The 14,409-nt window shown below is 38.7% G+C and overlaps 1 protein-coding gene across 2 annotated transcripts in view; it reads left to right on the forward strand.

Moving 5' to 3' along the window:
* The first annotated feature begins 13,064 nt into the window (after positions 1–13,064).
* brinp3a.1 (bone morphogenetic protein/retinoic acid inducible neural-specific 3a, tandem duplicate 1) overlaps positions 13,065–14,409 on the forward strand; it is a 74,903-nt gene continuing 73,558 nt past the window's right edge. Inside the window, exons 1-3 of one of the 2 annotated variants that reach the window (XM_085137456.1) lie at positions 13,065–13,478; positions 13,591–13,687; positions 14,008–14,318. In XM_085137456.1, coding sequence (XP_084993582.1) covers positions 14,065–14,318 — 254 coding nt within the window. In that variant the 5' untranslated portion in view covers positions 13,065–13,478; positions 13,591–13,687; positions 14,008–14,064. Of the gene's footprint in view, positions 13,688–14,007; positions 14,319–14,409 lie in introns of both variants that reach the window. The other variant, XM_085137455.1, reaches the window with a different exon arrangement.

A 14,409-nucleotide genomic window follows, 5' to 3' on the forward strand; every position in this document is an offset into this window, starting at 1 on the left:
AGGTGAATGTGGTTAATCCCAAAATATTTAAAGTGCACATTTGTTATGCTTTTTAAAACATGAATAATCACCCAGTGCAAGGATATGGCCATTGCCTTGCTCTCTGGGTAATGATGCAGAATAAAATTCAAAAAAAGGAATTCTGACCTTGAGTCAGTGAATATCATAAGGTAAACAAACACCAGTGAGAAAAAAGCATTCCATTTTAAGAAAAGCATTGCTTTTCTTCTTAAAATACCCTTTGCACATCAACACGATACCATTTAAAATGATGAATACTTTGAATTAACCTTAAATTAGATTCCATTTCATAAAAATGGCTTGAGGTGCATTCATAATCCTCTAAATCAAAGTGTGTGTTTTTCCAAATAACCAAACCCGTTTTCTGACTTCTCATAGTTCTTCAGACTTTCTCTCTCTCTCTTTTTCATGTCTCGCAGCCCTGAGTTGTGACAGCTCAGGTCCCTGCAGTCCCCCCTGCATGTCAGTCATTTTCCAGAAACACCCTCAGATCACAACATTCCATTTATTCGGTAAGTGTTTGTGATCGCATGTAATTTGGTTTTCTCTGCACTGTCCCAGTGTTGATGGCAGCTGATGAGGTCTTAGAGAGCCAAGCATTTTATTCTCCTGAGATCATGTCCCAAAACAGCATCTGGCCATGCCTCACAGCCAAACACACACGCACTCACACACTCACAGTCTGTCACACAAACTGCCACATGCACGCCGAATATACTATATTTAACTAGTTCAGTTCTTCTCACTGCAGCATTTGCTCCAAGTCTTCATCCATCTGCAGTCATTCCATTAAATTTCACTGCAGTCTGTTGTCTGCTGCTTAAAATCTCACTGCCGTGTAATTTCAGTATTGCGGGGACATATGGTCTCTGATAAAACGATATTATGTTGTGCCACACAAGAGGGGGAATCCAAACCAATTCATAAATATCGCTCGGTGAAGAATTTGTCTTTCTAAAGAAATACACACAACATGAGAACAGTGAAATATACAGAACTGCAAACGATTAGCACTGCATGAGACAAGCTGGAGCAGAATGCAAGATTTGTGATGAGATTTTTGTGCAGCACTCAGCTTTTAAGCCCAAGTTTCCATTCTGTAGAGATGCTAATGGATTCTCTACCTCAGCTACCATATTATCTCAAATGCAGCCTGCAGCAAATGGCTGAGCTATACCCACAATTTATTAAGTTAATAGTCTCTGGAATTTTTAAATTATTATTTCATGTTGTTATTTAATTTATCTTACTAGTGAGCGAAGAGAAGAGAAGAGAAGAGAAGAGAAGAGAAGAGAAGAGAAGAGGTTAAAAGCTGTGAAGTTATTACTTTATCCACAAATAAAAATCCTCTTTTCAACACAGAAGAAGTCTGCATATCATTATAACCTAACAAGTTTGCTGGTGCCTTTTCTCCCACAAAATAGCGGCGACCCTTAACAAGGTTATTTGAGATCTATTGTGGGCAAACAATGACCATAAAATTACTGCAAACATCTTGTGCTGCACAATCCAACTATTCAAAAGTCCAATATTTACCTAATTATATCGTAGATTTCCTGCACTCGCTGTGCTCTCGTGGCCCTGCTGCACACAAAAAAGTGCTGCTGCTGTCTTCATCCCTTCTTTCTAGGCATATATTTCCACAATTTCAGGGTCATAAACACAAAATTATCATTATTACAAAATAATGAAACCCTAAGGCAAAAGTAAGTCAGCCTGTGCTGGTATTACAGCTAACACAACACACATCAGAAATTTGATTCTGAACCACAGAAAATAAATCATAATAATAATAAATCAATAAAATTCCTGCACTTTAATTTACCCAGTGATTTTGACAAATCCAGTTCAGATGAAAGCATAGTGTCATTGCTCTAGTGTGCAGCTGTCATGTTGGAAATGAAGTGCATTTTTTTTCTGTTATAAAACCTAATAAGTATTGCTCACGAGTTATATATTCTCACAGCAACATTTTACAGAATATACTACATTGGGAAATCACAGTGTCATTTAGTCATTATTTTAAATTCAAGTATTTATTAGATTTTACAGTTTATAACAGCAAATACAAAAATGCAACAACCCACGGAACAAAAAAAGAAAAGAAGAAGACAAACAAAAAAAACACCCAAAACATAAAACTGAGGTTTTAATGTCTGTTGCATTAAGCTCGAATATCCAAGTCAGGTCAACATGTAGGTGGAAAAACTGTCCCATTGTTCCACCGAAGAGTCAGTTATGTGATGTAACCTTCCCAACATCACTTTGCAAGCAATGTTCCCAATCATTCTTTGTTTCCACATTTTGAGCGTAGGAGTATGGGAGTCCTTCCAGTATTCCAAACTGAGACGGGCACATGTTACCAATGCAGTGCTTAACACTCTAAACTGGCTCATTTAGTCATTATTCAAAAATACATAATGAAAGGTGTTATTACTGATCAGTGAGCCCCATTTCATTCAAACAGCATTAAATGCTCATTGGAATAAAAATAGGAGCTCTAATTATAGCTGTAATTATAATTGGAAATGATTTAATAATTTTTTTGTTTATAGATGCTCTAAAATGATCATCTATCTGTCTAACACAGACAGACAGACAGACATTTGCACTCACATCCACACCTATGGGCAATTTAGAATTAGCAGTTAACCTAACCCCACTAATTGCCCACACAAACACAGTGAGAACATGCAAACTCCACAGAGAGGCCCCAGTCAGATTCAAACCCAGGACCTTCTTCCTCTGAGACAGTAGTGCTTGCAGCTAACATGGACTATCTACATGCCCCAGTGTGTCCTAATCCAACCACCCACAACCTAACCCTGACCCAGATGCACAAGACTACCAACTCTTTGCATCTTAATCAAAACCACCACTTCTCCCAAAACGATGTCACACGCTTTAGGTGTCTAAACCTAACCAAACGGCTAGTAAAAGTAAAAATAAATAACGGGTGACATAGGATACAAACCATGTATCCATGTTCACAGCCTAGTGACTTACATCACTGCCACCCGACCTGCCGACTTGTATTCTCTCTGAAAAAAGTATTATAAACAATTATCAATTTTAACTTTACACAGCTAGTTGTTAGTCCAGTCTACATTTCCAAAGTAAATAAAGTATTGTGATGTAGAACATCATAAAAAAAAAAACAGGTGCCTTATCCATGCACGATTTCGTGAAACCAGGTAACATATTGAGATCGCCCTCCCCATCCCCCAATGAGTAATATCTAGAAAAGTATGTTGTGGTCCACGATCTGAACACCAGCCTGCAACTGTCATCAGTTTGAGCCAAGAATTCTATAATTTGCTAATTAAGACTTAACGTTTACAGTAGATCCGGATTGAATATCATTGTTTTATTAGACGTGGTCTTAAACCTAAATCCAGAACAAAGTAAACTGTGGCCTTGATGATGGGGTTTGAGGAAAACCTATGAGGATCATCAGCATCCTTTAGAAAGAACAAATCTTTTTGGAGTTTTCTGTTCCACAGAAATCCGCATTTTCTTTAAATCACTGAAAAAATCTGACATGCCTGTGGCACTAAATAACAATAGTAATAGAACGAATTCAATTCCACTAATTTTTCTTTTTATGTAGCATGAAAATCACAAGAACAAGTGCTTCACCGCGCTGTATATTGTAAGGAAAAGACCAGAGAAACTCCAAAAATCAGATAACCCCCTATGAAGAAGTGACAGTGGGAAGAAAAAACTTTTCAGGGAGTTTTTAGCCCATCCTGATAATAATGAATTACACTAGTCCAGCCTAAGTAATAAATGCATTAACTGGTTTTTCAGAATCACTCTGAGACAGGATAGTTAACCTACAGTCAGTTTGAAGGCCTGTGTTATAGAATCAATTATTATTGGTTAGTCATATTTAAGAATGAAGCATTAATTACTAGGACGTCTTTGAGCAGTCTTGTAGGAGTGGGTTCTAAAAGATGCATTTATGGTTTGTAAGAAATAAAGGAAGTTAACTCAGAAAGATCAATTCGACAAAAAGAGTCTAAATAAATATCAGTGGTATTGAAAGTAGCTGTAGATAATGTAATGCCATTGAGATGATTATGCATATTTCTTCTCTAATGGTTAAAAATGCTATTTGTAAAGAAATTAATGAAGTCATTACTAATTAAGGTTAAAGGAATACTTGGCTCAACGGATCTCTGAACTTTTGTCAGCCTGGCTACAGTGCAGAAGAGAACACTAGGGTTGTTCTTCAATTAATAGTAAGATGTTGTAGCTTTACAGAGGGCTTTTTTTAATTCAGCCAGTTACTTTTTTGGTATTTCTAAATGATGATAAAAAAAATTAGTGAGGTGTCATTTCCTTTCCAGCTTACAAGTCATCTGATTTAAGGTGCACATTTGAGAATTATACCAGGGAGTCAAGTACTTCTAATTGGAGCTACAGTATACAGAGTCATAAGAAGGTGTAAAATTATTAACAAGATCAGAGACATCTGTGGGATTAAAGTTCAGGTAGCTTCTATGCACTGTGTTGGGACATGGCATTGAAGATAATAACAGTGGAGGAATTATATCTATAACTATAATTTAGTTACAGCACTTTCAGAAATACATCTACTGTAATAAAATGTATTCCCATTTCTGTGTAATCCATTACTGTAAATTTAAAATGTAAGTGCTATTAGGAAATAATGATAAGAATGATGACAATAGGGGATTAATGGGGAATACTGTTACCATATGTTAGAACAAGAGAAGCCAATTGAGTGTAATAATAGAATAAATGTTGTGCTGAGGCTTTCACTTTTAGTATCCATGTCATTAGGAGAGGTAAACATTCACTTAAACTGCCACCTCTTGACCAAACACCAAGACAAAAGATTCCAAATATTTTCTGTTAGCAGAAACAGTATACCTCCTTTTGAGGTATATTTGTAGATTCATAGTGTTCTTGCTTTATTTGATAGCTGACTTACAAATGAAAATGGCTGATTACTGTTGCTGCAATTTGTAAGCCGATGACTAATGCAAGGTCATTTTGGGATGTGTGCAAAAGCATAAATCTTTGTCACTGTATTGTAAATTTGTTTCATTCAGTCTCATTTTTAATAGGAAGTTCAGTCAAAACAGAGTCATGGTCCTTATTATTTGGGTGATTTGCATATTGTGATGACAATTACAAACAAAGTGTAAGAAACTGACTTCTTTTACGTGTGTGAACTGCATGATTATAGCTGAGCTCTTGGTATTTCAGTTGGACGCTGCAGCCAGAGGACTGTTAGCTGAGGTCATTTATCAGCAGCCAGTTACCACAAGCGGAGGCTGGGCACTTTCTATCCCTGACCTATGTTCTCTATAAACTGAGACAATGTCCTACTAACGCTGGGTTTTATTCCACTAAAAAAAGTCTCTCTATCACTGCTGAATTGTTTGCTTTTCTTTCCCTGGAGGGAATGAATTGTCCTTGGCAAGCCTGCAAATTCAGACCAGCACCAAGGAGAAATAACTCTAAAGATGTAAAAACAGAAAGAGGAAAACATAATGCTAACAAGGTTTATACAATAGGTAGTGCAAGCCAAGAAATCTGTTTGGTCAGATAAGCATTCTTACCATTTTTTATGCGATCCTTAAACACGTTCCTTAACCAGCTAGACACACACACACACACACACATATATATATATATATATATATATATATATATATATATATATATATATATATATATATATATACATATTCATAAATATGTATACATACACATTATGTGTTTTTATGTACATGTAAAAAGATATAAATGTATCAGCACTTACCCAGGTGAATGTGAAGTAACTGATATATTTCGATTACATCATCTTTTTGTATTTGTATTAATAAAGGCACCTTCCACTCCCACCGCCAGCTCCTGTCTATGTAATAATATTAATGACAATTAATGACAATTCCCATGGCAATAATTACACCATGACTAAATACAATTACAGTCTAAATTCTTCATGGTCATTAAGTAGAAAGACTGACATGATGAGAGTCAGCATAAGAAGACATTTTAAAGCCAAGACTCTATTTTAAGCTAAAAAAAAAAAAAAAAGAAAGAAAAGAAAAAAAAGAGTTATTTATTAACAACCAACAAAATGCATAAGACAGACTTTTAATTAATCAATCACTTGCTGCTATCTATTCTTGCAGTCTGTGATAGGAATGATTTGGGAATATTTTACATTTCTGTAAAGCAGCATTAGTTAATAGATCTTTAGCTCACTGTTTTGAGGTTTTATATATACATGAACTTGACCTTCTGTAGGATGATGTCGGCATTTTTCTGCATGTATACTGTATTTGTTATGGCATGCTCATGGTGGACACGCACCTAAGTACCCTTCTCTTTGTGAATTGTTAGCTGGTTGCACAACATCATTTCAACAATTTGGCTGACTGTGTACATACATGTGTCTCCATTATACCAGGTTTCACTGACAAGAAAGCTGAAATATGGTATAATTGCTGGAAGCACAACATCTTGAGGGCTGCATATACTGGAGTTCACCATCTGCTTGTTAGGCCTGTGTTTTGCCACTCAGTAAAAATACAATAATGTTTACTCTTTGCTATTCAACACAGTATATATTTCAATCTCTCGAGTTAATGGTTTTTCAAGTGAAGTGGCCACATTTGCAAATAACAATTTTGCTCCTGCAAATGAACTCAACTCCCTGATGAGGTGAAAAGTCTACCAGCCTTGACAGTAGGGAATGATTTCGCACAGGCTCCTTATCATATCTTATACACACTCCAGCACAAGCACACATAAACACACCGGCTGTCACTGCACTCATGACTGAATATGTGAATGTCAGAATCGTTCAATGTGAGAAGCAACAACAGGGAGATGCTGAGCATCTGGGGAGGCTGTAAGGAGAGGTAAGAGCTTCTCCTTCGTTGGCTAGACTGACACAGTTTATTATTTCTCTGCTTTCTGTCTGCCTCTCTCTTGCTACAAAAATAAAAAAAGTGCATTAGCATGAGTCTGTAATGGCACTTTTAAGTTAGCAAATTAGAAAATAATAATTAAAAAAAAGAACACATGATACTTACATAATAAATCTACTTGCAAGGTCAGCGTAAACATTTTATCACATTCATTAAATATTGTATAATTAATACACAAATTTCCATTTATTAATATATTATATAAATAAAAATATATAAATCATTTATTTGAATATAAACTATAAATATACTATTAATGCATTCTTGAATGCTTTTTACAATCTACAATAATATTAGATATGCTTTATCTCTGAGCAATCGCCCTATAAATGGTTTCATATGTAGAAGTAATTTGCACCCTTTAACACCCTTATAGCACCCATATGTTGAAGATGGTGTCAAGTGGTTGATATACAGTACACACATATGCACAGTATTCATTATATAGCAAAGCAAAACAGTTCTAACAACATAAAATCTGTCTTCGTGTTGGAAATGAATCACACAACGATGCATACATATTTAATGTGTAATGTGACTGCAGACACGTTCATACCTGTTGTACAGCTGTATTCTGCACAGTGGGTTTACATTATCTTATCAAACTGTTAAATGCTTTTTCTCTGAGCTGATGGCAGGTGAGGATGGCATCTGGCGATATTTTTATGTATTTTCACACAGCAGGAAGTAGCTTATTCATAACTATTTAATTGACAGAAGCTTTTCCTTAATGAACTACATCAGAGAAGTATGCACATGCTGTAGCCTGAAAGAAATAACTTGGCCAAACACTATTATAAAAATATGTGAAAACCAGAAGTCTTTAAAAATAATAATTTAAAAAACACTTACAAAGAGAATAATAAGTCTAAATGCTAAAATATAAAATGGATAAGAATACTGGGTGATTGGGTTTGATAAAGACATATTAAAGAAAGTTTTTTAGATGAGTCTAGAAAAGACATCAAAAATGCACCAAAGCCATAGCTACTATCTACTTCCACTGTCCTCTACTGCTCTCCTTTTTGTATACAATAGCACAATGTTCTTCACACAGTGAGCAGACACCACAAGACCTCACTGTGAACCAGGCGCTTAATTAGAAACAGTGTGTATATTGCACTCAAGCACAAAAAAAAGAGAAAATCCTGAATACTGCAGTCAAGCCTGAAAACTCCAGAGTAACAAAACCATGATGATCACGATAAAGCCAGTAGAGCAGGCAGGGGGGAGGAGATTTTCTTGTTGATTAATTGTGAGATCGAGGTCCAAATGACCAATGAGTAATCGAGATTCTGATTAAAGCTTTGTCAGACTGTTTGAATCTTTAATGACCACATTTGTGTGAGTCTGTGATCCAACTAAGTTATGTTTTGTATACAGCACCAAGTTACAAACTAGACCTAATAGAGACATAGAGGCATTGAAGATGTTCTAGACATGTCAGGTGTCAGGACGTGCCTGTATTACTTTTCCTACCATATATTGCCCAAAATTGAAATGAAGCTAAAGCCAACAGTGCTCAGACAAAGCACTGACAAAAGCTGTCAGGTTCTCAGGCTGATTAAAACCTCAGTTTCACTCTGTTCCCTGATCACTCCTCACAAAGACCCTTGAGTGGCATCAATGAGCACGTTCAGGCTTAAGTGAATGTTTACCTCCCCTAATGACTATCTGTCTCAGTGCTGAGTAAATGCGACTGCCTCAGTTCTTTCCACCACTCGTTGGGGTTACACTGAGTCATGCAGAGATGAGACCTCATCTCCAGGTCTGTGTACCGGCTGTTTGACGACACAAGACTATTTGCAGGTTGTTATTATTTTGCTGTGTGTAATGATTGCCGGACACCATGAAGGCTCAGTAGCTCAGTAGCACATTGTGCACAAGGAATAAATATATTAGGGCTTCACATCTCTCCTTTTTCTATTTTGAGTTGCATGTTATTTCCAACATAATAAAAAAAAGTCAATTCAGATGGATGTAGGAATCTCAACTACAAGAGTTTGAGAATGTAAAAGCAGATGTCTCTTTTCTGATTGCACTGTGATTTTCCTGCTTAGTGTCTATTCTTGTTTACTAACTTAGACCATGCTTCAATGGGCTACATTCACCCAAAATATTATTTAAAAATTGTTTACAAGTGAAATTGTTACTCGGGCATAACAGCATAGTCAAATGTTTGACATTAGTACCCAATTAAAATGAATATCCATCCATCCATTTTGTGCTGCTTGTCTAGGTTCAGGTTGCAAGGTCAGTAGGCTAAGCAGAGTCACCCAAACCCGCTCTCTCTGTCCACCTCATGCAGGAAACTGAGGTGTCTCTCCAGCATGTCCTGGGTCGGCCCCAGGGCCTCCTCCTGTTGGGACATGCCCAGAACATTTCACCAAGGAGGCATCATTGTCAGCTGTCCAAACCACCTCAACTAGATTGTTTCAATGGGAAGGAGAAGCATTGTCACTCTGAGACAAATGGCCAGTCTCCTCATTTGCGATCCACCCTTTGGGGAAAACTCATTTTTGCCACTATTATCTGCAATCTTGTTCATTCTGTCACTACCCAGGGCTCATGCAACAAAGATCAACTAGTAAATCGACAGCTTTGCTTTCATGCTCAGCTCTTTCTTCGTCACAAGAGACCACGAGAGTCTGTATCACTGCTGACGCCGCACCAATCTATCTGATAGTCTCCTGCTCAACTCTTCCTTCACTCGTGGATAAGACCCCAGGGATTCATTTACTTGGGGCAGTAACTCATTCCTGGCTCTAAGTAGTCACTCTATCCTTTACCAACTAAGGACTCTGACCTTGGACTTGTTGAGGTGCTGTATGGCTACTGAATCAGATACTTTGGTTGTGCCTGGTTGAACAAACTCCCACGCACCCTAAAATAAAATTAACAAACTCTCTGGTTCCCCTTATCAAAGTGGGGAACCACAATTCCGAGTTCCAATCCAGATCAATTTTCTTAGTTTTTTTATGCCTAGCACAAAATCCTGCCCTCAACCCAATAGAACATCTTGGGAATGAATTACAGCAGAAACTGCGAGCCAGAGCTGCTCGTGCAACATAAGTGTCTGACCTCATAAATGCACTTCTGGAAGAATGGTTAAAAAGTCCCATAAACACACCTTATGGAAGTCTTTAGGTGTTGAGGCTCTTGTAGCTGCAAAGGGTGGGGCAACATCATATTAAACCTGATTGATTAAGAATGGGATGCTGCTCAAGTTTATATGTGTGTGAAGGCAGATAAGTGAATACTTTGGGTAATATAATATAGTTTAGAGTATTATTACAGAATGTTTTGCTGATGTCTTGCTTAAAATTTTGAAAACTCCCCCAAACATGTCACATGCAATGTGGAATAAGCAAGTCTGGTTTCTGCCCATAGGTGCAGCTTTCAACTATCTTGCATCTCCCGTTACTAAATCACAAAACAGTAGTGTAACATGTCTTCAACCAAATGTAATGAACATAGAAATCTACTTTAACATATGAATTGGTAACTAGCTAAAAACCTAAAAAGTAATAAATAAATTAGTTAAAAGGTAAATGTAATTGGATCATGCTGGCCCAAAGTTGGCTAGTCCTGTGTCACCTCAATCAATCAATCAATCAAACACCTCCAAGGCAGGGATTATTAGTATTAGTAGTAATATTAGTCCTACTGATTAAGAGTATTTGTTAACAACTGAAAGAAACTGCCATTCACGATGTGATTTAAAAGCTCTATTTCATGTTAATTAAAACAGTGAAAACAAAGTAAAGATTCGAAAATTTACATGTTGTGTTGGGGTAAATTACTTGTTGGTTTATTACACTTACGGCAACACAAAATAAGCATCACAATGCAGAACTGTTTCAGGAACCACTGTGGAACTGTTTTGGGTCTGGTCTCCACCAGGGAAATATCTCAGTAAGGTTGTGGGATGTTAAACCAAATGAATGAGCTGCAAGAGATCAAAATACTTTTGATCTCTTGCAGGTTTGAGGTTTGTGATAATTCTTTTTGGGTTTGTCACCAATAGTGACCTCACCTACAATAACTGATTGTTTTGGATATGTTTTTTTTTTTTTTTTAAATATCGTAATGAATGTTTAAGTACTATGTTTGAGCAGATGGTTACTCTCCACCTTGCGTATTTCTTTGTGATGCATTTCAATTAAAATCCATGTTTATGATGTTTCTTTTTCATCCCATCTCTAGCTGCAGTGTGTTTGCTTTGAATAGAACACTTCTTTCAGGACAAACTGAAGATTTCCAAGTAATTTTATGATAATTTTTACATTTCAAAACTAACGCTCAAGGGTGTCTGGCTGTGTGCACTTGCTAAGGTTCTGCTTTTACCGTCTTTGGTTACTGTAGCCTTGAAAAGCATAAGGATCACGTCTTGTTACAGGTCAGTGCTCTGCCTCTGTGACCTACACATTTGATGTATCTTCCTTTAGCTTTAATGAGCACTTTACTGTGACATTGTCTTTGATTCCCCCCCCCTCCTCCTCCTTTGTGTGCCTGGTGTAGATCTGGTCCACATGGACATCCTTACGCTGCATCAATTGGCAATCAATTCTATTTCTTTCCCATGTCTTCTAAAAAGCAACAAACATGCAAACTAACTTATTGTACATGCTGCAGTACTCATAGCCACACCAGCTCTTGTAGAGAACTGTACTCAGATTGATGAATGATTTATTTGAAATTGTAAATATAAGCTTTGGGGACTTACACTCCACTCTGCCTGTGAGTTTTGGAGCATTGAAACACGTGTTCTAAAAACAACCTAAAATGCTGTTTGAACCCACGGAGATAAGCCATGACACTCTCCACTAAAAAAAATCATCTTTTATTCAAAACTTGCATAAAAGGAAAAGTTGAATCTGTGCTTCCACACAAACTTTAAATGGTCAGCTACAATGCTGCTTATAACAGGCAAGCAGAAAAATCCCTCTTTCCAGAAACACCAAAAAGACTGTCTGTTCCTATTAGGTAGTTGTCCTTCACAAGTCTTCGTGGCTGCAAGGCAGGGTCAGAAGAAAAGGCACCCAATCCCGAGACATGATGATGAAACTGTGACAAATCAACTCATTCTTCCACTCCAGATTCTGCGAGTCTCTGTGCCACGGGATTTCAGTTTCCCTTTGAGTTTAGGAGCCAGCGAATCTCGCGACTCAATGGTGTTCATTTCTCTAATCCAATCCCTGCATAAAACCTCCCTTTGAACGTCTACAGAAAATCTGAAAGGCAGCACATATCCCTCCCTCCTTTCGCCCGCTCTCTGATCCGCGCTCAGTGTCCGACGCACAAGCGCTTGGATAGAGCGGGGATAGAGCAGATCTAATTAAGTTTGCTGATGGTGAAAGTGATGATTACTCTGCAGGAAAAAAGGGGGGAGAGTGAGGAAGAGGGCAGAGAAGATAACGAGAATAACTGAGGGGTGGGGTTGGGGGGGGGGGGTGAATACACCCTCCCCGCTTCTCCTCCTCATCTCCCCCTTCCTCTTCGTCATGATGATGATCACCGACACCATCATTAAAGACATTATTCAAATAATTCAAATATTTTCGGGAGTCATTTGCTACTAAAATAATACCATCCATCCCCTCCATTCGCTTCCGGAGTGTGATGATTATACCTATTTGAGCATTTTACATTTAGTGTATTGGCTCTGTTTTACTCTAAAATACTCATGAAATCTTAGTTCAAACTGAGCTAATTTCACTTTCATAACCCAACTTTTCTGAAATGTAGCTGTTGTTATTATTTTCCCAGTTTTGACTGAAAAGCTGCTCCTGCCATACATCAGCCAGAATCAGACCATAAACGTGAGGCCACTCGACTTTTTAAAGCTGGCATTTTATCCGGATTTCCTCCTGTTTTGTTCTTTTCGCCTCCACTCTAATTTGTATTGATCCGAACTGCAGGTGACTTCTATTGCTTTTTCTGAAATGAGGCATCTGTCTCAAGCACACTAGCCTTCTCTGACCATCCCCTCATCCAGCCTCCCCCTCCACCCCCTACCCCTCTTGAACACCTCCTACTTTCACTTCCTCCAGTTACGTCCCAACCAACCGGGTGTGTGCTAGATGCTGGAATAAATTAAATTGCGACGCTATGGTACAGGAGGGAGGGAGAGAGAGAGAGGAGAGCGAGAGCACCCCTAATGCCATTCACACATTCCGTTCGCTGGGAGTCCAGGCACTGTCAGCATCATCAGCAGCTCTCCCTGTGCCCTGCATGCGCCCCGAGCGCGCCCCTCTAACAGAGAGCAGAAATGAGTTAAGAGGACGGAGGCTCGCCACGCTTCTCCCACCCGCGCATTCACCGAATCCAAGTCACAGCGGTGTGTTGAAGTGACCAGTCTGCCTGTGAGTTTTTTGACCCCGTCATCTTAAACGCGCGTTGCGGTCGCTGGAGTGGACCTACAGTGCGGAGCGCACACCGCTGGAGATACCGCTGTGAGAGAGAGGAGCGCGCTCTGAGGAGGTTGGATGTTTTGTTCCCCAGATTGTTCGCGAGTTTGAATTTGTGAGCGAAATTTTTTCTACAACAACAAAAACAACAAAAATCTTATTTATTTTTTTCAAATGCCGCCCAGTCTCCACGCCCAGCTGAGCCCAACTTTACAGTCCTATCAGGGGATTTTTCGGAGACTAATTCCAACCAGTAACGGACTCCAGTACTTGCAGAATCAGGTAAAAAAAAACCAAACAAACAAACAAAACAACAACATTAAACCTTTTAATAATAACCGACCTAAGGTAGAGAAATGAAATATTTAGATTTTGTTTGTAGGTTACGTCGTCCAAAATAAATTCTAAACTCACCTTTTTCATTAACTTCACTTTCCACAATGCAACGTCTAAAATATTTGTTCTGGTCTGGCGCTACTTGACAAATGAGCCCTCTCAGTTCACCTTTGTTCCCCTCATCCCAAACCAAAATTACTAATTAGTGCCCTCTGTGTCCACGTTGTCTCAATTGCTCTCCGTCTGCCTCTTTCTCCTCCTTCCAGCGGAACTCGTCAGCAGTGCAGGGAGAATGAGGAGTCACCGGGGCCGGGGGAAACAGCATGAGTGGCCCGTGCATCTCCATTAGACTGACGGCCCTCATGTTTCTATGGAAGTGGTTATCACTAAGCCTGCTCCAGAGCTGGTTGGTAGCAGGGGCCAGTGCTGCGGACCCTGCCGGGTCAGGCTTCAGCGGCTCCACTGGGCCCCTGGGCTGGCTCCTTTCGGACAAAGGTCCTTTTCACAACTCGCAGGAGTTTGTTGATTTCACAGAGCGCTACCAGCAGGGATTCACCACCAAGTACAAGATATACAGGTGAGAGACGGCAGTGGTTGTGCCAGCTGACTGCTGCAGAACTTACATACCTGAAATCAAGGCTGTTTTTGTCAAGTCAAATAGGCTAAAT

Source organism: Neolamprologus multifasciatus, chromosome 17 (genome assembly GCF_963576455.1).
Source record: "Neolamprologus multifasciatus chromosome 17, fNeoMul1.2, whole genome shotgun sequence".
NCBI classification, from domain to species: domain Eukaryota; kingdom Metazoa; phylum Chordata; class Actinopteri; order Cichliformes; family Cichlidae; genus Neolamprologus; species Neolamprologus multifasciatus.